General features: G+C 49.1%; 5 protein-coding genes across 5 annotated transcripts; 3 read left to right on the top strand and 2 right to left on the bottom strand.

Annotated features, from left to right (window-relative positions):
• The first annotated feature begins 2,230 nt into the window (after positions 1 to 2,230).
• LOC34622165 lies at positions 2,231 to 2,839 on the top strand. Its single transcript, XM_026334236.1, has one exon. It carries the CDS (start codon positions 2,231 to 2,233, stop codon positions 2,837 to 2,839), a length of 609 nt encoding a protein of 202 aa, XP_026190021.1.
• Positions 2,840 to 5,033: 2,194 nt separating this feature from the next.
• LOC34622164 (solute carrier family 13 member 5) lies at positions 5,034 to 8,156 on the top strand. Its single transcript, XM_022735342.2, has 3 exons — positions 5,034 to 7,007; positions 7,237 to 7,668; positions 7,941 to 8,156. Exons 1-3 carry the CDS (start codon positions 5,034 to 5,036, stop codon positions 8,154 to 8,156), a joined length of 2,622 nt encoding a protein of 873 aa, XP_022593274.2.
• A 1,572-nt stretch (positions 8,157 to 9,728) lies between these two features.
• LOC34622163 lies at positions 9,729 to 10,565 on the bottom strand. Its single transcript, XM_026334235.1, has one exon. It carries the CDS (start codon positions 10,563 to 10,565, stop codon positions 9,729 to 9,731), a length of 837 nt encoding a protein of 278 aa, XP_026190020.1.
• An 8,204-nt stretch (positions 10,566 to 18,769) lies between these two features.
• On the bottom strand, positions 18,770 to 21,680 carry LOC34622162 (ribonuclease H2 subunit A). The gene is made up of 9 exons (XM_026334234.1): positions 21,620 to 21,680; positions 21,376 to 21,480; positions 21,076 to 21,148; positions 20,801 to 20,854; positions 20,554 to 20,641; positions 20,228 to 20,305; positions 19,709 to 19,970; positions 19,484 to 19,607; positions 18,770 to 18,953 (listed from the first exon to the last, which is right to left on the bottom strand). The coding sequence occupies exons 1-9, from the start codon at positions 21,678 to 21,680 to the stop codon at positions 18,770 to 18,772; spliced, it is 1,029 nt and encodes a 342-aa protein (XP_026190019.1).
• Positions 21,681 to 22,017: 337 nt separating this feature from the next.
• Positions 22,018 to 24,502, top strand: LOC113146549. Its single transcript, XM_026334233.1, has 3 exons — positions 22,018 to 22,222; positions 22,534 to 23,763; positions 23,913 to 24,502. The coding sequence occupies exons 1-3, from the start codon at positions 22,018 to 22,020 to the stop codon at positions 24,500 to 24,502; spliced, it is 2,025 nt and encodes a 674-aa protein (XP_026190018.1).
• Positions 24,503 to 25,723: the final 1,221 nt, after the last annotated feature.

Raw genomic sequence — 25,723 nt, 5'->3', positions numbered from 1 at the left:
CAAAACCTCTTACGCTGCCCTGCGCGTTGTTGTTCTCAATTGACATCTACGGAGTACGATGTTTGTTTTGAAATGGGGCTGAGTCACGCTTACGCTCCTTCCACTACAATACGTATAGCAATTGAAAATTAGTAAAACATTTACCCCTCTGTCTGGCTGTTCATTTGTACGTGTTGTTGCAGAATACTGTTAGCTCGAAAAAAATGCGTAGCGTGGTGTGCATTTGCGCTCGATGTTATGAGCAAATAGCTGTGAATGCTGGTGCTCAGAGGGTGCCGCAACTCGAACCGTAGTTGTTTCTCTACCCTCGTGTGGGAGCTCTAAGAAGAGTGCCAGGGGGAGACGGGATTCCTTTTAAGACAAATTAATTTTCATTATGCTTGTGTGGGGTCTGGAGTTAAGTTTCTCCCTACGGAGATCCAAGTTAAAACGTAATATGTGCTGCCTTGTTTCTTATTTATGGGTGGCTAGTTGAAGGGCTCTGAAACGGAGATGCGCATCCTTAGTCACTTAACGTTCGCTATAGATTACTCTTAACACTTTGCAGTCCGAAGCGTTGGCCCCTTGCTCTTTTTGGCCTTGAGCCTTGAGGCATTGATTCTGCTAATCAGAGAGAGCATTATCACCGGCGGCTCCTGTTGCTGCAGACTTAATTGCAGGACAGCAGCTAACACCTCACTCTTCAAGCGAAAAGGGCAGAGTAGAAAGGGCACGAAAACAGATTGTAGCTTCTGAGCCAGGCCTTTACACGCAAATTTCTTGCGCAGCAGAGCAAGCTGATAGTTACCATGGGGAAAAGGCTGTCCAACGTATCCTATCTATTATCTCTACGTATTGGGAAGCTCAAAATATGTAACAGGGATACAAGCGGATGCGCGAGGAAATCGCTTGTGCTGTTGTGGCAGAAAAATGCAAGGAGCGCTGTTTGGATGCAGGGGCAATGCAGATGCCTGGTAAATGTCGCTTGTTCCTAGCCAGTCCCATTTCCATTTCCTGTACCTAAGTAATCTGACGAGGCGCACAGGAAGAATTGATGCTAGTGCACGCTTAGGTGTACAAATACATGGCGAGGAACTGAGACACCTCGAGAGCTGCCCGTGTTTCGTACTATTAGTTTCCTTGGCCATCGGGCTTGTTTCGCTGGTTTCGAGGTACCCTTTCCTAGATCACTTTTCAAGTATATAACTGTCCAAAACAAAGCGGCTGTAAAGCATAAAACGGCAACCAAGGGTTGTTCAAAGGTGCTCCTCTCACCGAAAAGGCGGATATGACAAGGTGACTTCCCGTGCAGCTGCCGCTAGTGCATCTAAAGTTTTTTCGCTGACGCAAATATAGATCAATTGCTTTACCACGAATATGTAGAAGTACAGGCATACATTTTCTATCAGTTCAGAAGAATAAGTCCTCTGACCCGAGGGCAACACTATACATCTTAGCAGCCTTCTACAGCAGGGATCCATCGTAGGGTCCTGTTGAAGCCCTTAGGGGGCTCCGGGGGCCTACCGCGGGTTTTTCCTCTCTTTAATTTCTCCACTTAGGTTTCAAACACTCTGTTTCAAATAATTTGACGGCTAGATTTGCCATCGAGTCTCTGTTGCCCCTGTCTTCCAGACTTGTGCTGCAAATCGTGCAGACAGCGCCGCACAGCCACGCACATTAACCGCCTTGTAATATTGATCTTATACAGAGCTCTTCACCATTTTATGATGCTGTTGGTACATTCTGATTTGGGCACACTTCATAGACTGACGCTAAACGCCGCTCGTCCTCTCGTAAACACCTGCCTTCATGCGTTCCCATCGTGGAGCCCCCTTCTAGAATCTCCCTATTGCTCTTTATTATTTTATGTTTTCTATGATAGTGCATGCTCTTTTGAGCTATGCAATAGCTCGCCTACTGGGTAAAGAGACAGGGCAGTAAACGGAATGGAAAGCAATCAGGAACACGAACATCTGACAGTAGAAATAATCCGTGGAGTGACTCAACAGGAGACTAATGAAGCACAGAAAGGGGATCTTTTCGCACCCTAAAAGCTGTACCAGCAACTTAGCTCACCGCCAAAGAACTGAAAAAGCGCTTGTTCCTAAACAGCACACTGCCACTACACCAATTGTCCCCTCAGGTGCTTGCCATATAAACCCCTACAGGTAACAACCTCTGAGGCCTTTTAAAAGACATTTCAGAGCCTGTACTAAAGGGCTTTTTACGCTGGGACATAGGGCTTTCTGAGATGGCATCGAACCCAGTCCTGGGAGACACTACCCCTCGGCGGCTCGGCCTTAGTGCCTTTATGCGGCAGCGACTAGGTCCCTGTTTTCCCGTTCACATGAGCGCATGCCTTCCTTTCCTTAAAAAGTCCAAGCAGCACCTTGCAACTCCTGAGCCGGATCAGTTGCATGTAGTTCCTCCGCGCACCACAGGAGACGCCGCAACAGAGGGCGAAGGGAGACTCAATCCTTCCATCTGCCAAAACGCACCTGTGGCAGCACAAACACCTATCAACCCAAGTGTGCATCAAGAAACAAAAATATCTGAGATATCTGCTGCAAAAGCAGGGAAGGAAGCAGCTGGTAGAGGCATCCAAAGCACCCACTCGTCACCCACTGTTATTCCTGCTTCAGCTACATTGCCGGATATATCCTTGGACGCTTCGCATCAGCAGGCCATTACTGAGGAGCAAATGCAGCTACAGCTGCGTGAACTGCAGCGGTCTATTGCCAAATGGTCGGCCAAACTCGTTGCAGCTCAAGCAGCAGCAGCAGCAGAACTGCAGCAGCTACTTAGAAGAGCAGAAGTTGCCGCGCTGCTTCAGGAACAAGATACAGCAACATGCAAATAGATAAGCGCTACCATAGCAATATCGGGCATAGCTGGGGTTTCTAGGGATGGCTCAATGTCTAGAATGAAGATTTGTTTCTGGAAACCAGCTGGTTCGTAGCCGTGACCCACACGGTCCATGCTAAGGTGTCCGGTATCTAGCAAGCTCAGCATTTTCCCCAGAATTTCGTGCACAGTTTTCATCTGTAGAATTCATTGAAACTCGAATTTGATAACCGAAATAAGCGCATTAGTTTGAAATGGTGCCATTTGTTTTCGTGCCGTGGTTTTTATGCATTGCTTTCTGCTTGAGGTTGAGGGACATGGAGCCCGGAACGTATGGGTCAGATAGTCTAAGTTTGGGCTGTGCACACACTATTCAGCTACCATGCAAGTCTCCAAAGGCCTTGACGGGCAGAAACAAAGAGCGAGTTCACTTTTTTGCAGCTCGGCAGCCAAAGTGTTTATGTTAAGTGAGGATACCTAGCAGCAATTGCGGGGTGCCTTCATTGGGTTATTTGGTCCTACTACGTGGATTAAATGCTTTAGAGTATACTATAGTCTCTAGCACTTGCTTTGGCTATAGCAGATCGCCCTTTGCCTGCACGAACAGTTTGTTCTTAGCTGAAACAAGCACACTGGTGGGGCGAACGTCAAGTGGCGCAGCGAGCACCTATTTGATTACAAAGCTGGATTCAGTGTTCCTTGCCTATACTTAATTCCAAAAACAAACTCTAAAGGAAATCTACAAGAAGCAGATACTACTAGCGAACCCCCGTTTTCTGCACGATGCCTCGCATGATGTAGGGGTAGGAAAGAGGTTTTAAGCCTGATGCATTTAGCCGACAGGCGGACCATGTAGCTGCCTTGAAATGAAAGAAGCATCATCGTACTGCAGCGGCGAACAGCTTCACCAGCTAAAAATTGTGAAACCTGACAAAATCCGACTCATTCTTGCAACAACGAACACGTGTTCTGGGCTTTCTGATTCGAAGCCGTTTTTCATTAGACATTACGAGGAGCATGATGTGGTGCTGCATGCCTTTTCTTAATCGCGGCTGTGATTGTTCTCATTATATGCTCTACCAGTTCCACTGATCCGTAGCCTAGTGTGCACAACGATATTATGTGCATCCCTTTGTGTGCAAATTGCCCCTGTGCTGCATTATACAGTAGCCCCAGAGTGACCGTGGGCTAAGTCGACTACAGTTGAAAGGTCTTCTGCTATTGAAGGATAGCCCAGGAAGCAAGAGGTCCCACCTTGTTGGCTTTCCTGCAATGCCTGCTAGCCCCACTTTTCTACTTGTTGTGCGCAGTCAGTCTACATCTGTCCGAGTTGTAGCATGAACAACACTACTCGCAGCCACCAATACGATAATTGCGATGCCGAGAGGCCTCAAGAGCCCGTTAAGCAGTGTTCTTGTTCCATAATATTGTGCGGGTCTACCTAGAAATCAAGAAAAATGTACCGTTGGCAATCTTCCTTTCATCTGCATCTTTGCCAGTTCTTTTGCAATGATTTGCTTTTTTCCTTCAATACAGGCACGTAGAAGCAATTAGAAGGCATGAGCGCTAATAGGGATGACAGAGAACGTTAAGCTAACCATCTTGTACCCTGAGCCAATGAGCGGCAGGTGACCAACTGAACTCTCTGTGGATGAAAGATGGTTTGATCTGTTGAGCAGATAAAATACCAAGTTCGTGAATTAGGCAAAACGACAAAATTTTTATTGCAGGTTTAACACGCTCTTTTCTTTTCGGTGTGCTGCTACTATGCCCGGCCCGACAGAGAGAACCACTGGTCTTTTGCGCATTGTTTGTCCGCTGCTCATTGGGGAGAATTGCTTCATTTGTTCCTTTGCATTCAAGTGATCAAATGTTATGAAATAGTAATGACATGCCTATGTATGCACAAAGGAAGCCCGATGATCTGCTAAGGGTCTGGAATAACCCCTAGCGTAGCGGCATTTTCCTTGCAAGAGGTTTCCGCAAGGGTTAATCTGATGAAAAAGCTAATTTGTGAGCCAAATGTCTTTCTTGCACCCGATATACATACGGCTTTCGGAGTAATGCAGCAGTATGGTTTTTCAGCAGAGCGTTTTCTTCGTTAGGGGACCACTTAACACATCCCATCAAGCAAGAAAACTAGCGGGGCAGCAAATAGGCTGAAAAGCGCTCCAAGTAGCTACCTTCCTGTCAGGATCACCTTCGCCATTATGTCGGGGTGGCTGTTCACGCCGCAGACGCATGAAGATACGCAGCAGGAAACCGATCTCAATGAAGACGCAGAAACAAGCATCCAGCCACGGCTTGCGGCAACAAGGAGCAGTAGAGAGCAGGATGCCAAGATAAACTTCACGAGGGGCGAGTGTCACTTGTCCAAATCCACCGCTTGTTTGCCATCGCAGCCATCTGTGTGTAATTTGGTCCGCAGTGCCGCCATGCAAGGTTGTGAGGCGAGCCACCAAGTGGAAGTGGAGGACACGCAGCCAGAAGGATCCAGAAATGCCCAGGAAATACCTGAGCAGCTGGACGAAAAAGCAAGGGAGGAAATGTCTAACGGGCTATCTGAAAAATGTTTGCCGTTACGGGGGCTATTTGTTGAGCTCGTGGCAATTGTCTCATGCTACAGACAGTTGCTTAGAACAGCCGCTTCCTTCTGTTTGCCTCTCCTGATTTTCGTTGGTTGGAGCGCTGAAGACGACCGTTCGCGGTGTCTTTACGTTATTTTAGTAATGGTCCTGTGTTGGCTCTCAAATTGCATGGATGCGTACACCGTGGCTCTGTTGCCGTTTGTATTGTTCCCCGTCCTTCATGTGGCACCTGTGGGTGACGTGGCATCTTCTTACATGAACTCCGTCAGTTTCCTTATTTTCGGTGCCAGTATGATGGCTGCTGCCTTGAGACGAGTCAAGCTGGACGTAGCCACAGCCAACTGGCTCTGCCGCATCTCCCCAAAACACCCGGAGGACCTTGCCCTGTGTCTCATGGCAACATGCTTTGCTATCTCCACTTGCCTGAGCAACACTGGAACAATGCTCATATTTTGCCCAATCATCGATTTGATGGTCCAGGGGCTGCATCCTGAGCCTATAGGAAGCGAACCTGCTCGAATCGATTCGAGGGAATCCAGGAACTCGCATCACTCCTTCACAGCTAGCCTGTCTAAGTCGGGCCCTTTGGACCACCCCGCCGGTAGTGACGGTCATTTCTTCTACCAAGAAGAACCTCCACTGTTGCCTTTATCCCACAGAGAGAGAAGTTTTGCAAATGCTGGTGACATGTTGAACTACTTACATGCTTCGGAAGGCCAAGGGACACAAGGAGAAGCTGCAGCGAGAGTCTGTTCTATTCCGGTGAGCCTAGACAAAAACGGCTTGAAGCCTACTTTGCCTAGGCCCTCTTGCGTACCTTCTTCAACGACAGAGTCTATAGTGGAGCAGAACGACGTGCTAGATCGGATCGCCGCAAAGATACAGCGCGAGTCGCCGGACCTCAGCTGCATTCGCAGGCTTCTTTTCATAGGTTGCGCCTACGCTGCTACACTTGGAGGCTCCGTCACCGTTACCGGCGCAACTAGCAATGCTATCTTCTTGGCTGTCCTCGACGCCATGTATGCCACAATGCCTGGCGGCTCAGCAACCAACCCGGTAACATATACCACGTGGCTCTTGGTGTCCCTGCCGTTGGGGGTGGTGCAGCTCTTGTTGGTCTGGCTATCACTATGCGCCCTCTGGATGGGACCTAGAGCAACGGGGCGTTCTATCACAAGGATCGCCGGTTCGTGTCTAAAGCTCTTGCAGATCTGCCGCTGCAAAAGGCGCGGTAAAAAAGCAACTCGCCAAGCAGCAGTGCATGCAAGTGAGGGTGGCTCAGATGCTCACAATGTCGTAAGGCCCTCCTTCGCCGAAGCGCCGGGACCCCAGGCAGAAGCTACTAAACGGGCTCGTGCGTCAGACGGCTTGAGGCACTGCGCTGAGCTGTACTGGGCCAGAGTATACGTAGTAGTGGCGTGGTTACTGCTTGTATGTCTGTGGCTGTCACGAAGAACAATTTTGGCGGCAGTGCCCGGCTGGGGAGCCAAATGGGAAGGCTCCATCGATGACTCTTGGCCTGCGGTGTTGGTTCCCATGTGCCTCGGGTTCGCTCCACTATATCCCAGACGATCTGCGCCTTCATTCGCAAGAGCGGTATGCCACGAGCCCTGCTAGCGCTGCTGCGATAAGCTTCAAGCGGCTCGGTCACCCGACCAACATGCTAAAACAAACCTGACACCTGAAAGAACCCAGGAGGTAGCTGTAGCTCATCCAGAGGGTGCAAGGGTGCGTGTTAGCCTTGGTGGCTAGGGACTGTGTTTTCCTCCTTGTTTGTCCTGCTTGATTTCTATTTGTACGCTGTCACTTACCTCGCTTTGCACAGGCATCGGCAGCTATGCGCTGGAGAAATAGGAGGCGCAGACGCCGGCGACTGCTCTGTGGAGGTGGCGCGGCTCCCACGGAAACCCATGCCGACTGTAGTGGGAGCGGCCATCGGCAAGACAGGTTTGAGGGCATTTTGACCTTTGCCTTGGTGGAGAAGGAAATGGATTGGGGCTTACTGTTCCTGTTGGGAAGTGGTTTTGTTGTTGCTTCTGTCTCTCATGCTTGCGGCCTCGACAAGGTGATGATAGAGAACATGGACTTCTTGACACGGCAGAGCAAGGCCGGTCAGGTCGCATGCATCATGGCTATGGCCGGCCTAGTCACCCAAGTCACTAGCAATACGGCAACTGCCAGCATTCTCATGCCGCTCCTCTCTACTGCTGCGAAGGGACTTCCAGGAAATCCTCTGCTCTTGATGCTCGCTGCCAATGTAAACCCAGTCGCACGACCTCACAACAGCTAATGATTGTTTATTAGGAAGATGGCTTCTATAGGAAACACCACAGCAGAATAACTAAAGTATTTTACACCGTTGGCGTCAAAGCATTCCACGTAATCCCGGTCATTCTCTTGCATACGCACCGCCCCGAAATTATCACCCCAATGTAGCAACGCCAAAGTGCCATGCCTCTCTTTGCTATATCTCTGATTCATGCAATTAGCATGTTCCTGCTCCTGCGGTTTTCCTTGTATGCTTCGCAGTTTGCAACGACACTTGGTTTCCTTCTCCCGGTTAGTACGGCGTCCAATGCGGTCATAGTGCGGTTCACGCGCATCAGGACTTGGCAATTCTTTCTCAGCGGCCTGCTGCCGCTAGCGCTTTGCCTGGGGGTTGCCTATGTTGCGACTTTTACTTGGGTCGCTGCTGTCTTCGGGCTCATTGAGCCTTACCCCAACGGAAAGCAAGTGCAGCAATAGCACATTAGTTTCTTTGCTTTAGGTTGTTTTATAATATGCGCACACGAGTCGCTTGGTCTGTTATGCCGGCACTTTGCAATAACTATTTGGTTAGTAGTCCACATTGCTTTTTTATACTCTGAACAGAGGTCATAAACTCGCCGCATTCGCATGTGATACGTTCATTGACGGGACAACTCCTTTTTCTTCGGACAAAGGGAAGTATAAGAATGGTTGCATTCTGAGGAGAGACCGGATAAGTCGAATATAGATGCGAACTGCAGAACAGCGCAACTCCGATGTGCATCTATATGCATTTAGAGACCTAGCAGGCTGATTGAGGGAGCTGCGCTCTGGACAAACTAGGATCGAGGTAGCCAAATTGAAGTACAAAACTTATCAGATACAGTTTTTCCAAAGGAAATTAGACATAAAATTGCGGCTCCGGATTTCGATGCCCACTAGTTGTTACTGTTGGCATACAAAGTTCACCATTTTCGGCCTAGCTAGGTGGCTGTAGTGGCTTCTGCACGTGCAAAGAATGCATCAATGTCTGAGTTATGGAAAAGACCGCCCCACAAGGTACTCGGGTATCCGTTCACCTTTAACACAAAACCTTTTTCGTTTTCACTGCCGCTACTACAACGGTGCGCACCATCTGCAAACAAGAGATGTCTCGCCTAGCTTTCTAGGGTGGCTAGCAGTCAATGCGCATGATGCCCCAGAAAAGCTATATTTGTTGACTGGTTCAAATCCTGTTAATCCGTTCATCTTGTAGCATGCCACCTAGTTGCATCTTTAGAATCGCTGTGTGTATAGGGACCGCTACAGCCGTCTGGTGCAACAGGAAATATAAGATTACGCGCGTGACACGAATGTTAGCGTCCAGCTTACACTAGACTTTGTCAACAATCCGATATTTTCAGCGTACTGAAACAGCGATGGGAAGCGTAACTTGACGAGGAAGGGGAACATTGCTCCACTGCTATCCCCGCATCAACGCGTTTTCCTCTCGGCATGCAAACAAACTACAAGGCAGCGAAAAGTGAAAAACAGAAAGCAGGGTATCAAAAAGGGAAGGATGCAGGGGCCAACACAAAAATGCGAGATGTGCACTAGCACCACAAATAAACGATATGCTAAAAGAGACTCATGAAGAACAATGAAACGGATGAAGGGGGAGGCAGATATGAACCAATGCCGAGGCCCTCGAACAGGGAAAACTCTGCACGATTTCGCTTTGCTTACAGTCAATGTTACACTGCAACCCTCAAAGTAGCAGGCACTGCGTTGGGAATCCTGGATTTAGGCTAGCACGTAAGGCTCTGCAAACGTCCGAGAAAGCGGCGCCGTTTTCGCGCCATAATCTTTTGGAGTCGGAAACAGCGATATTCATCTTATCTCCTGCCTTCGCTTGCATAAGGTCAATAACTGGTCCAAAACCTCTCTCACCAATCCTCTGTCTCTTGTCCTTTGAAGGCGTACGTGCCTGTGAGTTGAGGCTTCCGTTCCCACTTTTCCTTCGTGTACATGCTTTTCGTTTCCCGCTGCTTTCTGTCCTTCACCTTTTCTAACATTGTGAAGGGCAACACGTCATTCCTTTTGCTCTGATCCATATCGTTCTGCAAGCGATTTCAGGCGACTATCATACCAATCGTAGAGTCGCTTGAAGGGCCCGGGGCTTTCAGGGGCCTGCAGCTCTGCCTCTGCATTTTCAATGTCACCTGTAAATCTCCCTCTATTCTTCTCCTGAACCTCGCGAAAAACAGTCATCTCGGTATTGTAGATGCCCATGCTGTTGTTCAGCTTCCGCTGCAGCTTGAGTTCCTCTTCCCTTTTCTTCTTATCTTTCTGCTTTGTATCAAACTTTGGCACCGTGTCAATAAACTCCTTGATGTTTGGGTCAAAGCGATATTCTTCAGCGGTGAGAAGAGAAGTGTCCAGTTCTATTCCATCCTCGTCTTTCGTTTGTATAATGTGACCACTGAGCTGCTCACCGATGCCTTCAGCACCGCTCGGTTTGGGATCCACAGTATCCGGAGCCGTGTTCTTTAATGGCTGTTCCACTGTCATATCAACATCTCGATCCTCAAGGTCCTCTAAGCTGTCCACAAGGTCGATATCCCCTCCTAAATCTGCCACCTCAACCCCCACTTCTTTACTCGTCTCCTCCTCTAGCTCATCGCCATCGTCAACATCAAACTGTTCGGAGTAATCTGTGGTTTCCTGGTCATATAAGTTCTTCTGTTTCTCCTGCTCCCTCGCTGCGAGTTCAGTAGCAGATGGTGTAGCAACAAAATCTTCATTGAGGTCTAGATCCGCCTCATCCACCTCTGGCAAACCCTCTCTTTCATCCCAACTGGCTGCAACAGAGACGGGCCCCACTTGAGACGTAGAAAGAGTCGCGACAGCCAAGCAAATCAAAGCCATACACCTAGACAGACACATTTCCCTTGATAGTATGGTAAAACACTCATTGAGCTCGTCAGACCAGGATATTACATAACCTAGCACTCGACAGGTAGCCAGGAATTTTTCGCCTAGCAGCTGAAACCGCCAGAGCTTTTGTGAAAGCAGAGAAGGCAGGTGTGGGAAACGCATGCACTATGCTGAAAATGCTTCTACTGAGGGCTGAGGAGCCAAAATGGGATGGTTCAAGACCGCGCTAGTTGCAAGTGTAGGTGAGAAGCCATCCGAGATCGATGATGACACAGCTGCAGTGTCGCTGAACCACCGAAAAATAATGAGCATTAAAACAATACCAAAGCAAGAAAAAACTCCAACACTTTTTGTAATACCAGGTTTGGGGCTGTTTCACCGTGGTTCCTCATGCAAGCCAGTTTGCCGTTTCCCCAACGTCGAAAAGCAGATTATGCCATGGGATCATAACACCCACAGCAGCAGAATGAACGCTATCCCTCCCATGCTGCTTACGAGTGGGCTAATATACATATGTCACTAAGTTGAGGCATTATAAGGCCTTGGAAACGCCCACTATAGCCCAGCCTGCCCTCCCCTCTCTTTAGTAACTCGATACATTGGTAGCTTTTGTAGCAGTCCACCACATGTTCAAGGCGAAGTAATGCTTCCAATCACTGTAAAGGGTTATATAGAAAAACAACAATTAATTGCTATTCGTAGACTACTACCTACAGTAAACGAGCCACTTTTTATGCACAACCATTAACGTCTGCTACGCGTGGGCGGCTGTCCATTTCCGCAGCTACAAATACGCCATTTTTTCTGCATGGCCAAATGCAAACGCGCGCAAGGAGCCCTTTCACATTAGATCATTGAGGATCCCTTACTCACAGAGTGTATTAGGCAGGGGTTGTTTAATCAAAGCCAGTTACGCCCGAGTTCCTGAGAGTGTAGCTCTATAATGCACAGCCACACTATTGGTTGGGCGTGACGAAGGTGTGAATATGACGCCTTATTCATGCCTTGTTGCCGCAAGCTATGATGCTATGCTCAATATGGGGTGCTTGCCCGCGTCCGAGCTATCTTGTCAGGTAAGCCGATAAAGCCGGCAAAAGGAGCGTTTTGGCCACTTCCTCCAGAAGAAAAAACATAAGATTCGAATGAATTCGAGCTATTCATACAAGCAGCGATCGGCTTTTCCCCTAGTTAGTGAGTAAATATCTCAGCTAAACTTGTCTGTGTAGTAGATCTGGCTCGACGGATACTGCGGGAACAAGAGCAACAAGCGTTTCTGCTCCTTCTCACATCACTTTCTGAGATCTGATTCCCATGGCCTACCACCATAATTCGGAGTCGCTGTTGCACCTAATAGGCACGTGATCAGGAGTCGCTGAACAGAACTAAGCATTGCACAGGCTAGAGATTCAGAGTAAACGGCTTTAGGGTGAACCCTTTTACTCGTTGAAGAATGCTGGCTGGGTCTGAGTTAGTGAGTCCTCTTAAAGCTTTATTAAAACGTGCTTTGGCCTGACGATGCTTACCTGATTTGTGTCCATCCTACAGCCCTTCCGTAACGCTCCATCTGAGGTTTCCGTAAGAAGGCATGGATCACCACACAACGAAAAGATAATGGAAAGTTGTTTGTTGTCTTCTTCAAACCTTCCCGCTATCGTTTGCCCACTCGCCTTCGACCATCCATCTTGAGAGAGAGACAAACAGCTAGGGTGCGCGTAGATGTACCCTCTAAGCATTCTGAACATTCACAGCTAGGTGCACAGAGCATCTAGCGAAGCACAGCATCTTCTTGTTCGAGCTAGCATTACGTCACAGTAAACAAGGCATCCTGACAAACAAGCCAACAAGTCACTTTCTTGCCAGTTTAAGTAGAGCGTAGCTAATGTAGCAGAAAACGTTTGAGTGCAGACTAGCGCGCTACATTATCGCATCCCATATCAAGCACATGCCCTTGTGGCTTGCACTTCGCCTTTGGGATCAGCTGCATGCACGACAGCAAAAGACTATTCGCCCTACCGCCACTTTCCACGCAGGCCAAAACTCCGAGGCGCTGCATATGAGAAAATCAAGATATGCAGCAACCGCTAGTTCCAAATAGCTCGGGGGAAAAGATCGACACATTAGCCAACTTGAACGAGGGACCCAACCAACAGGACCAAGGCGGTGGGATGGGTCACTGTCGCCAAACCGCTGAAATGTCCGTGCCGCCTGCTTATAAAGACAAAAACCAAGTGAGCTAAGTAGAAGGAACCAAGAATACACGCTAGTTTAGCACTGCCTCTGTGCCCCATAGAACGGCACCTGGATGCAAAAACAGCAGGCGCGTGCTGCATAGTCAACAACTAAGCCCCAAAGGTGCATAAGTAAGAATGCACGGACAGCCACTCTCAAGTGTACCTGTTCATAAGCCTGAATGTGGAGTATATCCGTTCCAAGCAAGACCCACAGTTAAGGCAAACATGTGCTGGGAACGGACAGGCATCAAAACTCTCAAGGATTTCGTCCATGACGACTAGTGTTGTTACTCAAACGAGCCGCACAATCCCGCAAGCATGGAAGCCTGCACCTGCTCTTCTGTCTAAAAGTGATTTGGCACTCCGTACCCCATTACACTAAAAAGGTTTGTTCAGTGTCTTTGAGATCCTGAAATCTTGCACTTCTGCAGCCGCCTCTGGATCGTCTGCCTCCACATGGGTCAAAGAAAACAGAGCCAATAGCTCAGAGAGTTTGAGACTTTCTCTTAGAGCCAATGATGATAGTTCTGTGACGCAGAAAAGGGATAGGGTAAGAAAGGCCACTGATTTGTGAGAGGATGACACATGGTCCTAGCCATCTGGTAACCGAAAATGCTCCTCTTGTAACCTTGTAGTGTGCCTCATAAGGCCTAACATTACACTAAAACAACAGACCAGCGTCGGGAAGCACAGCCTGCCGCCGCTTATCATAATTCCGTGATTATCCCGCTAAGGAGTTGGATCCGTATCTTTAATGATACTCCTTCGTACGCTCTAATGATACTGCACTGCAAAGCTTCTAGACATGGGTTAAGCTTTAAAAAAGCAACTTTCTGCGGCGTCACAGAGCTGGGGCCAGGGATGAAGTGGGCATAACTGCTGAATATGTTTGCCATGGAGATGTTATCTTGATCGTCGACCTCTGGGAGTCCAGCAAGAGAAGTCGTGGTGGGAGTAGAAAAATCCCTTCAAAGCTCAAAACGTTTTGTGAAAGACTCAGTTAAGAAGACTCTTGCAGCTTTAGCTACAGACAATCTGGGCATGACAAAGCATACTCTTCTGCCACAGGACGCACCCTAGGTCACAAGAAGGAACATGAGAGCTGTCCACTGTAGTGCGGATCCTACCATGGGCCAAAATAACATGATCACGTGCTTTGCACAAAACATCACTGCAGATTGGAGTTGAAGTTTCACATGTGATGGCGTCCCCACTTTGGGTTACAGTGCAGGTCATCTCTGCATCGTGCTAGTGCTTCACCCTTTGGCCCTTTTGGATTTTGGTGATGAAGTCGCGAGCAATGAACTGAAAGGCATACGAAGCATCCAAATTTTTGTAGTATCAGTTAGCCAGCACAGACAATGGCGGTTTCGTTGCACAAACAGTGAGTCGCTGGGGCATCGCGAGAGCGCATCGGCGACCCCTTGGATTTAGCGAAAAACTCTGGGGTTATCAGAGTCCTTAACTTCTCCGTGAAGCACATCGAAGAGTATACTGGAGGCTTAAGATCGGTCTTAATACTAAGAAGATACCCACAAAAATGATGCTGCTTTTTCTACACGCCCCACCACACCGCAAAGAGAACCTGTTCTCTCGTTACATACCGTTACTCAGCTTCGGAGAAGCGATGAGAACGGCAAGCAAGCGACTGGCTCTCTAGGACCCCCGCAGCGTACTAGTAGATAACAGCACCCTCTACTACATCAATAGTCTCAGCACGGGCGTGCTTCGCTCGCCGATAAGTTTGCATCCGTTGGAGCCCTTCCTGTTTCAGGTTCTTTGCCTTCTTGCATGCGCTGGCAGCTCTGCATTATATTACCCTGTTTCACACAATTATAGCGAATGCGTTGTTGTAGGACTCTCTGTGGCTAGTTAGGAGTGCAGGTGCCCCTTGGCGTTCTCGTTTACCGTAAGCTGTAGGCCAAGGCCGGTTGACACCGCGCCGACATACACAGCTTTCCCTCAACTACCAACTTTGAGTTTTTCTTTCACACATCGACACAGGATTTGTTGCACTTGCTCCGCAAACCTCGAGAAACCCATCATTTATGAAAGCCCCAATGGTCAGCTGTTTTTATCAATGATTTGCTGCCCACCATGAGACCATCTGACGTGATACTCAAGACAGACCTCAGATGAATCACTAGTATAGAAGCTCTTCATCTACGTTGTGGCTGTTGTGAACCAAAGTTCCATGCTTCTTCATACACAGAGCTCATGATAGGCTTCTGCGCTTAAGTAACCTTAATTAGATCGAAGCTTGGTGTTAAGCTGAACTCGGGGAAAACGGTGCGTCACGGCTTGTATGAAGGGATGAACTGTGGTAATCCCTAGAGGCAGGCTATTTCCCCTACTCGAATAAAGTAGCTGCTTGAGTGTTTCCTTAGACATGCCGCATAGAAAAATCAAAGCATAAAGCGCGGTACATCCCCAAATAGTTTGTGGAATCCTCGAATACTTGCCTATCCTTTCACGCATTTTTCCGCATGTGCAATCGTATAAAACATAAATAGATTCCACCGGCAGATGTTTTGTGCCTTTCGACTAGCTGTAAAGCTAGTGCGTTCACATCAGCTTGCAGACCATCCCCCTCCACCTCACAGGCTTTGTGCCACAATCAACTTCCATCGTCAGAGGGCTCTTCTTTCACACTGTTGCCCACGAAAGTCAGATTACTGTACTACCAACTAGCTTGATCAGAGCTAGACGACTGTTGTGTGGAAGCCTGACATCCCACTGCACCCACAACCAGTAGCCGAGCAGGGAACAGCTACATCGAAGCAAGAGATGCTACAGACTGTTAGCGTTCCACCTATGGTTTCCGTGAGAAAACATCCAATCGTAACTCGATGTTACTTGACAATGCGTTTCTGGAAGCTTTGTAAACGAGCTTCCACCCTTGCCTACCCGCTCCATGCAGAGTTCTAAAAGGAGGGGAGAGGGCCAACCAGGCACACAGCGCAGATGCACACACCATTGCGTCCTTGTATGAAGCTAACAACACGGTGCGACATAAATGCACGAACGCATACATAAAGTAGTTGATTGTTTGCTGGTTCTATGAGAAACAAGACTAGTGTAGCAGAAGGTATCAAAGTTTTAGCTGTGCCCGCTACACCTTCACCCTAGCGAAGCTGCAGCCTCTAAACATCTAGAGCATTTACAGCTAGTAGTCAATAGCGTATGGGAGTTCGTGTACATAACCATGTGCCCTATTGTTTCGGACTAACACCACTCTTCAACAAGCAAGTTATACAAGCAGGCAAATCACGAATTTATTTTATCTTGCAAATTCTTAGCATAGTTAGTAGTGTAGAATGTTGCCAAGTGTGGTTTAGCTCGCTACAGCTTCAGTGGCACTCTCGGCGGTTTTGGAGGGTAACAGCGTAGTATTAGCCCTTCGACAGGTTCATGCAGACGCACTCTGTTGGATTTTTCGATAGATTTTCAGGCTCGTCATCTACGACTAGGACGGACATTGGCTTTCATTGATGGGAATCCTTCGGTGAGTGACAGCTTTGTGCCACCATTAACCTTACTTCGCCAAAACTAAATACTACGTTTTACTCTTAAAAAACACATCGTTTCTCCTATCCCTTTATTCCGTTTCAGAAAAGGGAGGACCAGCCAAACATTGGCGCGAAACTACATACCAGCTACATGTTTAGGGGCTCGGGCTGGTGTTGACGACCCACGGTCGTAGCAATATGAAAGCAACAGACATTGTACGAGATACGAAGGTATGGCAACAGGTGTGGTAATGGGCTGATTTTCTGGGGGAGAAGTCAAACAGAGATGCATGGGAGCAGAGTCTAGATGAAATGCGTAATCAGATGCTGCGAGAACCCGCGAGAGGAAGAAAGTTTTCTTGTGCTTATTGTGAACGAGTCTCTGAGACGTGGACAACTGGAATGCATTGGAACGCTACGCTTTGAGCTATGCAGACCTTGCTTGCAAAGCAAGTCGCCTTTGATGAGCTTTTTTCTTGGTGGGGCTCCGGCACCACCTGAAAGGCCGAAGGCGCCAGGCGAGTTCCTCAGCGAGTACTTTTCTGTGACAAGCATCCCTTTTATTGGTTACTGGCTTTTATATTCTACATTTTTAAAGGCATTGGTTTCTATAGTAAGAATGCCACATGCGCACCTCAGATGATGAGTAAGCTGAACGCAGCAAGGAACGTTGCCAAAAATCCCAAAGCCTACTACTTCAGGGGCTCGTATTTGGCTGTTAGCCAGAAATCCGAGTGTTTGCTGGACTGGGTTGGTGACAGGGTTTGAGCTAAATGTTTCCGTAGAATTATGAGCTATTCCTGAGAACAGTAGTTTTCAAGGTACAGCTGGTTCCAGCGGAGCGGCACCACGCCCTGCAGGTCTTTACTCGGTCGACGATCCTTACAGCTTATTAGCACTTTATGCAAACGTGGGAGCCTAAGCACAGGGAAACCTAGGCAAGCTTTTTTGTTGAAAATAGGTGGGAGCAGGCAGTTAGGGAAGCGTTCAAGTAAATCCTCAACACAAAAAACGCCGAACAAACAGGGAGTTGCAACGTGTTTCTTTTGGCACTGATTAAACGGTGCTACAAAAAATGCAGTTGTTGTACCCATGGTTGCTGGTGGTAGAGATGCACCTATCTCTTTGCATTGCCCCCACCGTTGGTCTATGACCATAATCTCCTTGCCGAAAAGGGGCTATGGGTAGTCTCATCGCTTTCGTCTATGAAGCAGCGAAGAAGAGGAATGCCCATTCAATTCTGTAGCGACGGAAGTATTAAGTGTCTAGGATGCAATGTCTAATGATGGGAACGGGGCTGGAAGGAAGAATGCAACTGCCTTGGTGGTACCAAAGAACACACGTCTCTCTGTGCTGCACTTCTCAACCACTCCACAAACAAAGCCTCATCTAATGAGCGACCATCGGCCACAAATATCTCCTAATGCAGCTAGTAAAACATGAGCATACCCCTAGTACACGCGTGCACTATACGTACAGCCATGCGCTCTTTTCTTCAAGCTTTACTGCTGCATCATTACGAGCCAAGAGTGTAGACACGACGGCGGGGAGGAGGAGGGGACACAGGGGAATCGGTGTAAAGCCAGAGGGAAATGGCTTGCGGCGAAAGAAATAGACTGTGTTTCACTAAAAGCAGCGAAGGTCCTGACAGCTGCTGTCATGCGCATGCCTCAGCCCCTCACAACTGAAAGAATCTTCCTCTCGTCTGCAGATGATTATTTCGTACGCTGCCTAGAACATGATAGCCCCAAAAATACTAGTGTATAAAATTCAAGAAGGAACAACGGGGGCACGTAAACTATTGGGTAAAATACTTGGCTTGGGAACATGGAAGAACAGGTGTGAATGAATTTTTCTCTATTACCCCAGGCCACTGTGGGGCATTAGTATTACAGCTGCATGCCCGAAAATCGTACGATAGGAAAATTGATTGGATTTCGTATCTGTCTAGCTGGGCTCCGTTGGGCCCCGATATCGCTCTGCGCTTTCGTACTCAATACCAAACGTTTAACGGAAGAACGCAGTGAAGGCAATCACAATTAACTAGTAAAAACTAATGCCAAACGCAGCAAGGTTTGGGTGGGGAAGCTTGTTTCTAGAAATGTGTCCCCCCAAGCAGAGCGCAATCTGTACCGAAAGCGTTTGTTATGTATGTTAGCTTGAGCAAGTAGACATGGGCAGCTATTGGGGATGTTTTCACCCACAGGTGAGAAGATGTGCTCGTATCGCAGCGATTAAAGCGCTCTACAAGATTCTGTGACAGCGCTTCGTGCAGTTGACTAGAGCGTGTCTGTGCCCTGTCAACGGGAGCGGATCTGATTCATCTCCCCAAATGTGTGAAACTAGTCATTGGATATTTTGCATCCAGGACTTTGAGACATTGGATAGCATTTGTTTTATAAGTGTGTTGCATGCGTACTAGGTATAATGCATACATGGCATAGAAATGCCGCAGTTAGTTACTTGCGCAGATACGTGCTGCACTGGTGATGAGCTCTATTCTGCTACGTACGAAAAGTTTAGGCCTGTCTATAGAAACTCCTGTCTTGGGCTTAACTTGAAAAAAACTGGTAATCCGACTTTGTTTAGCCGCGGGGGCGTCTTTTGCTTGCTCATCTTCATCCTCGACTTCCTCATACCTGGTGGAAAAAGCAGCGTCTAGCGCGTAAAATGAGTAGAAAAAACAAGCTACGGATAGGTAATAGCACAACAGATGGGTGGAGAGCGTGCGTAAACTCCTGTGGAGAGAGTAATGAAGATCCCATGAGGAACGAAGAACTCTACCAAGAATACGAGCACTGCAACAAGCGCCCAACTCGAAACGTGATTCAGGTTCCAACACCCCGAAACAGGTCATATAGTAAATACGCAGAGTACACGCATGGCGTGACTACCGGACACATGCATGCGGTCGACTCAATTGCTCATGCATAGGATCTAACCACTCAATTTACACCGTATCACGCAGCTCAAGACACCAATTGATTCGCCGGAAATGCGTGTAAGAAAGACCTTTCTATCGTTCAAGCCAGATGCACTTGAAATATGATGACCCGAAGGCGCCCTAAACAACAGCAATACAGCAATAGTGTCTCAGCAGCAGCGGCGACGGCAGCAAGACTGCTTTTCTTTGTGCGTTGCCTAAGGACAGGTAGAGTGTGTGCCTCACCACTGCGTCTGCACTCCCTCCTTTTCAAATAGGTCTTTTGCTGTCTGCCAACTCCAGCGAACGATTTCCGGGAAGCCAAAAACGGGATCCATATAATCCTTGAGAAACGCTACGGTGATTCTGTCTGAGGTGAGAACAAGCGAAAAAAATGCATGTGCAATTAGAGCTCTAAAAGGGACGGATAACATCTCCGAGTGCTAAGGGATACAAACAACAGTGAATCACCTCCGGGATAGCCGGTCCCGTAGACTGCCTCCTGCGCTTCGCCTTGTGCCTCCTCCTCAGCTGATACCGCATCAGCTGCAGCACTTGTGTTTTTCGTTCCTTTTGCCTGGTGCTTCTTCTCTTGGTTTTCTTGTAGCTGCTTTAGCCTTTTTACAGGGCGCACTGGGGCAGGCCAGAGCTTCAGGGCCCTGTCCCTGGTAACTTTGGCGAGGATCGAGGCAGCACTGACAACGGGAAAGAGTGAGTCCGCCTTCTCCCTAACCTGTGCACATGCCACCACACAATGTCCTCCATCTTCTCTTTCCTTCTTTTTACACCCCATACAGAGAGAAACAGAATTTTCGCAACAGCTGAGCGAGAGCACCGAGCCCTTGGACCTCAAAGTAAGGTGGGGCTAGAGTTTGATTAGGAGCGTAAGTCGCCCGTTTGAATCAGAGAATTGCAACTGACGCCGCCCCTCCGTTTGCGGGTTTGCACGGCTTCTTGCGTAAAAAGAGGGGAAGAACGAAAAACGCGCACCGTAATCTTTACAGATGGGAAAAGCTGCTGCAGCTTCTTCTCGTAAGTATCCGCTTTGCCCACAGTGTCAACATACACCTGATGCTCGTAATGACAATAAAAGGCCACGCCAACCGCGCAAGTTCAGAACAGAATCCATAACCGCAAACCGTATCTGCATGTGTATCCCTAGCTACGGATAGATCCTCACTTGGCACGACAATAATACCCTGGTGACTCCCTGGTCCCAAAATCGTAATATCAAAAGTTTGCTACTTTTACGCGCACATTCATGTAAGTCTGCAGGTGTTAGATGTAAGGCCTTAGGGTCTAAATTTGCGATGCACCTCGGATACGCGTACGCCCTGCTTACAGACAGCCGCAATGAGGTCCGTTGCAGCGTCGTGGGATATGTCGTTCAGACTGATTTTGCGCCTAAGAGAACAGCAGCACCTTAGCTTACCAAATTTCGAGTCTCAGAGCCTAAAAGAAACGCTTTAAACCCCATGTGCCCACGACTGGGGGCAAATACCTAGCTCGTCACTGAAGTGCAAAACCGGCTAGCGTGAAGCCTAAAGGGTGTCAGGGACAAACTTTCGCAGCATCTTGGCACTGATCTCTTGAGGTGAAATTGAGTGGATCCTCCATCTGCGCAGGCACAGAATCACGAGGCACAACTTAAAGGACCAAGCAGAAGGACAAGGCCCCCGCTAAACACGTTATCAGCATTCTCTTCCAAGACTCCAGAATTAAGCCCCGCAGGAAACGTAGACTTCATTTAGCGATAGAATCCAGCAAGAACACAAAGCTCATGAGCCATGCAAACACAAAGGACTTGCACACGGCCCTTCAGAAGGACGCCACCCTACCCGAAGGCCTCCTTCTGCTGCATGCACGATTCAAACGCCGCCTCCCGCTGGTCCTCCGTTAGTTTCTTCGAATCTGAACAACGCATAGAAGGGCCAGGGCTTCCACTACAGGATGGGAGGTGGGAGCAGCACCATAGAGACACCCCAAAAGGAGCATGCCGTGAGCAGCTCTGTCATTACCCCGGCAGAAGAGGAGAAAGCCCCTGTGGCAAATCAACCACTGCGACAAGCGAAATGTTGGCACAAGGAGCCGAACAGTGGTAGGATCAGCAGTTGCACCAACAGTAACAGCATCCGTACCGTCCACTTTCAAGGCCTTCAGCTTTTCCATACTGTCTTTTGGACAGAAGAAACAGGCGTAGACCATGGCCCCCAGCACGCACCCTCTGCCAGCCTCATCAATGCCTAAGGGTTCAGCACGTGAATGCAGCTGCCTCGCCCTATTGGGTGTTATCTAATCTGCACAGTGCAGCAGCCAGTGCGGATGCCCGTGAGGTGTTTGGGGATGGGGATGCGCTTTAGAGGACGGGGAAGCGAGACGAACCCATTGAAACCTCCTTTCCCCCGCAGAGATTAAAGTTGGATTCGTATTTAGCCTCAAACATCTTCGCAAGGTCTCCTTCCTCCGTTGGTAGGGCGCCAATACAGAGAAGCCACCTAGCAGAACGCAAAATATAATGGGGGTTTTATAGAGAAGTTGATGCACAGCGCAACCCCATAAGACCCTTTTCCTCCGCTGGTCCTGTCGGAGGCTCCCAGAGGGGGGCCTCAACAGGAGCTCTCCAGACATGGTTCTCGAGAGAAATCCCCCCAAGCGCCTTTCTACTGAAATGCCTTTCAGGTGCGCAACACAATGCCGGCTGGGTCGTCTTACCTTTGCTATAGAGCAGGAAACTGCTGATGAGCACAAGGAAGACAGGAGAAGACACGCAGCCACAGCCGATGGTTGGTTTCGCACACGACCTCCTGCACGGTACCGCCAGTCTGCAGGGATATGAACAAAACAGCCTTGAGACAAGCCAGCTGACAAGTCCCGTAGTACTTTCTTTATCTTCGGCAGGAATGAGACTCTTGTCAATTCCAGCAGCACCACCAGTAACTGCAACCCCACCCCCGGGGCCCTCCATGGGGCCCCCAGGGTCACCAGGCTATTCCTTAAAAGCTGCTGCACGGAGGGCAACACCACTTGTTTTGTGGCTCGTGCTAGTGCTTTCTCTATCGTTTTATGAAATGCTGCATATTTTACTGCTGGATACCTAACAGTTCATTCTGTAGGTGTTGAGGGGTTCCCCCCTCCACGTGCCACAGGGGTTAAGAGGTGGCACTCGCGCCGCCTGCAAAGCTCCTCAGCGACTATGAAGCAAACATCCAGTAACTTTTGAAAGCTCCGAAGCAAACGACTAGAAGATCGGGAGCTCAGACGCTCTAGGGGCCGTTTTACGTGACCAGCAGGAACAGCACGACTACAGGCCGCACTTGCAACAGCAACAGCCACCTCCTATGGAGCAGCTACAGCTGCATTCTTCCAGCTGTACACCATGCAGGGTTCGACCACTGTGCCATCTTTTAGCATACATACTTTGGCAAGGGAGCGGGGACCAGCCCTCAGGGGGTCTCCCCAAGCCGCTTCTGCGGAGGATTCTGACGCCCTCCGGGTACTGCTGTACAATGGCACTGCCTACACTAACATCCCCGTGAGGAGGTGTCAGCTGTTATCAGCTCTCCCTGAGTCAAACTACGCGGCCATCCGAACCGTGAGAAGGGGAACGCGACTGATTGGCGCGAACACGAATATCGATAGGCTTCTGCTCTCTGCAGCTGTTCAAGGAGAGCACTCTGGTTTGTCCGCGGGCGGTTCCACAGCCGAAGAATCTGTCTTGAAAGCTGCTTCTCCCACTTCCGCGATAGAGGAAGGGAGGCGAGGACCATCCGCTGAGGAGTGTCAGAAGTTCAGGATCCGGGTGTGGCAGGACCTGCGGAAATTGCTGCGCCTTTGTTATTGGAGTGCAGCAGCAGCGCCAACGAAAGAATTATCAACAGCTGAAGCAGAACGAGCAATAGCAGCAACAGCTGAAGCAGAACCAGCAACAGCAGCGGCAGCAGCCACAAGTGCGCTGATGCTGCCTGAAGGTATCGAGGCTTCCATAACGCTGGTGCTTACCCGACTGGTCTTGCCAGATTTACTAGGAGCCCTCGGGTTACCGCCGAATCCAGTGGAAAACACCTCTGCTAGCGCAGCAACAACGGCAGTACTGGATCCGTTGGATGTGACAGCACGATCACCAGACTACTTGCCGCAGCTAACCTCAACAGACATGAACTGCAGCAGCCTCAACCTCGTGCTGCTCGCAGAACCGCTTATCCCTTCCCCTGCAATATTTCATTGCCTGCAGGAGCAGGAGGAGGAGGAGGAGGAGCTGCGCGACTCACTGGGTGCACTTGAACACGGGTTGGGGAGGCTACGGAGGAACCACCAAGCGGACAGCAGCAACTTGAGGCACAGCAACAGCCTTCGTTGGTGCAACGCCCTCTTATTGCCGCACAGGGGACGCGAGAACCCCGAGGTAAAGTCGACTGTGTGGGCCTTAGAGAGGCAGGAGCTGTTACGGGAGGCGCAAGACATTGGAGCTGCCCTGAGCATGCCACTAGAGGAGGTCATATTGGAGAGGCAGAATTCGCTGCTTGAAGGCAAGGCCTCCTTTTATGTCTGTTTGCTCCGCCGACGATCGAACTGGTACTACTATCAGTCCTGCTGCTGCGCTGGGGCACACCCATATCCCTGGATCCAAGGCCTAGTCGCTGCTGACCCTGTTGCTTGTGTGGCTGCTGCGTTTTAGGATGCAGTAGCAACTTCTTGGTGTTCTCGGACTCTCGAAAATGCGTATTGACTGCTCCGGAATCTGCATGTCTACCAGGGTGTGTGAGGGGCCTTGCCATAAAGGCGCTTTCAGCTAGAGGCATAAAGACAGTCTATGAAGCGCCTAGGTGGGAAGAGAGGGAAACAAGCAGCTGGAAGGCTGCGTGGATCTCCTCCTCAAGCAGGCTGCTACTTCCGGTCCGCTCCTTGATAAAGGTCAAGCACCCGCATCTGCGCAGCCAGAAGGCAAGCGAACAACAGCAAAAGGAGAAACAGCAGGCGCTGCCACAACAACAACAGCAGCAGCCCCCAAAACAGCCAGCAATGTGGGTGGCTGTCCCATCCCTTGCTGCTACCAACTCGCCGGCTTATTCGCAGAGTCTGGTCGAAGATTGCTCGCAAGGACAGCACATACTGCAGCCACTGTGCGATGAGCAGCAATTACCAAAACTACCTGCCTCGGAATATGAGGAGGCACTATTTGATGTTGGGCCTGATTCACTAGCGGCTAGGGTAGCGCGGTGGACTGCGGAGTTGGCAGAACAAGAAGCAGAAGCGGTTTTCCCCTGAGATAGGTTCCCTTGCTGCTGGGGGGCATTGTCATTGCTGGATGCTGTTATGCACGCAGCTGCCGTTCCACATATTTCTCCAGGTTGAGGCATCCTGGCCTCGCTGCACGTCAGTCCCTCCTAGAATATGGCGGGGTGCTGTTCTCCAACTGGTGGTATCCCCTTGGAGACTCATCAGGCAAGATTTGATAATGCAAATGAAAGGACCTCCCCCAGCTGGCTTTTCAGGAAACTGCTTTTACAGTGGAGATGGAGATCACTCTACGGTATCTGCGCATCTGCATAATCGGAAATTCTTGCTTCTACACTGAGTTGTGAATTTTTGCACTACGTTAGTTACATTAGAGCAGGAATTGAAAACGAATACATCAATGAGTTCGGGTGCTTGTATATCTTATTTACTGTACATTAGCGCGGCTAGCTACACAAAGATGCAATGCTGTGAGCGTGCGAGCTGGATGCAATATATGCAGCTAGCTGTGACTGCTCGACGTGCTTACGGAGCAGCTACGCATTCTGTAGCTGGCTCTCTATCCTCATGTCGGGAAGCTTAGAGGGTGCTGGCAGGAGACAGCAGGATTACCTCAAAGAAGCACTTAACAGATTTCTATTTAGTTTGTACTGAGTCTGAAATAAGTATCTAGCCATGGCCACCACGAATAAAGAGATAAATCACCCAGCTTTAACCCGTCTACATTTGCTCCCATTGTTGCTGGTTGGTTTAAGGCTGAACTCATTGAAATTCTTCAAAAAGTTTCCATATGCAGACACTCAACTTTAGGCTCAGTACAAAGTCAACAGAGAGTGACTGCAAGTACTAACAATGGAGCTTCCTTCTTCTCTACCCGCGCCCCTCAGACTTCTCGACATGAGGGAAGACAAACATCTGAAGGTACCCTTAGCTGCATTATATAAGCACTTCGAGCATTCGCAGCTAGTTACACATACCTTCAGCACGCATATTCACAACATTGCACCTTTTTGTATCGAGCTCAAAGGACACTGCAAGAAATAGGACACATGAACACACAAATCCAGTATTAAATTCTTCATTATTCGTAAATGTAACTAAACAGTGTTGTAGAAAGTGCTTAAGCTCAGCTTTGCCCACCACCCCCGTTCTCTGCTCTGTCTCCTTACAGTCAGCACGGGGACACTCGTGAGCGTTCAGTGGTGGGGGGCTGCTACGGTGGCCACAGTAATACCGGATATTGCGGTTCAT

This window comes from Cyclospora cayetanensis, unplaced genomic scaffold (assembly GCF_002999335.1).
Source record: "Cyclospora cayetanensis isolate NF1_C8 unplaced genomic scaffold, CcayRef3 CcayRef3_contig_39, whole genome shotgun sequence".
NCBI classification, from domain to species: domain Eukaryota; phylum Apicomplexa; class Conoidasida; order Eucoccidiorida; family Eimeriidae; genus Cyclospora; species Cyclospora cayetanensis.
Note: the sequence above shows the minus strand (reverse complement) of the source record. Positions and strands in the feature narration are given on the sequence as shown.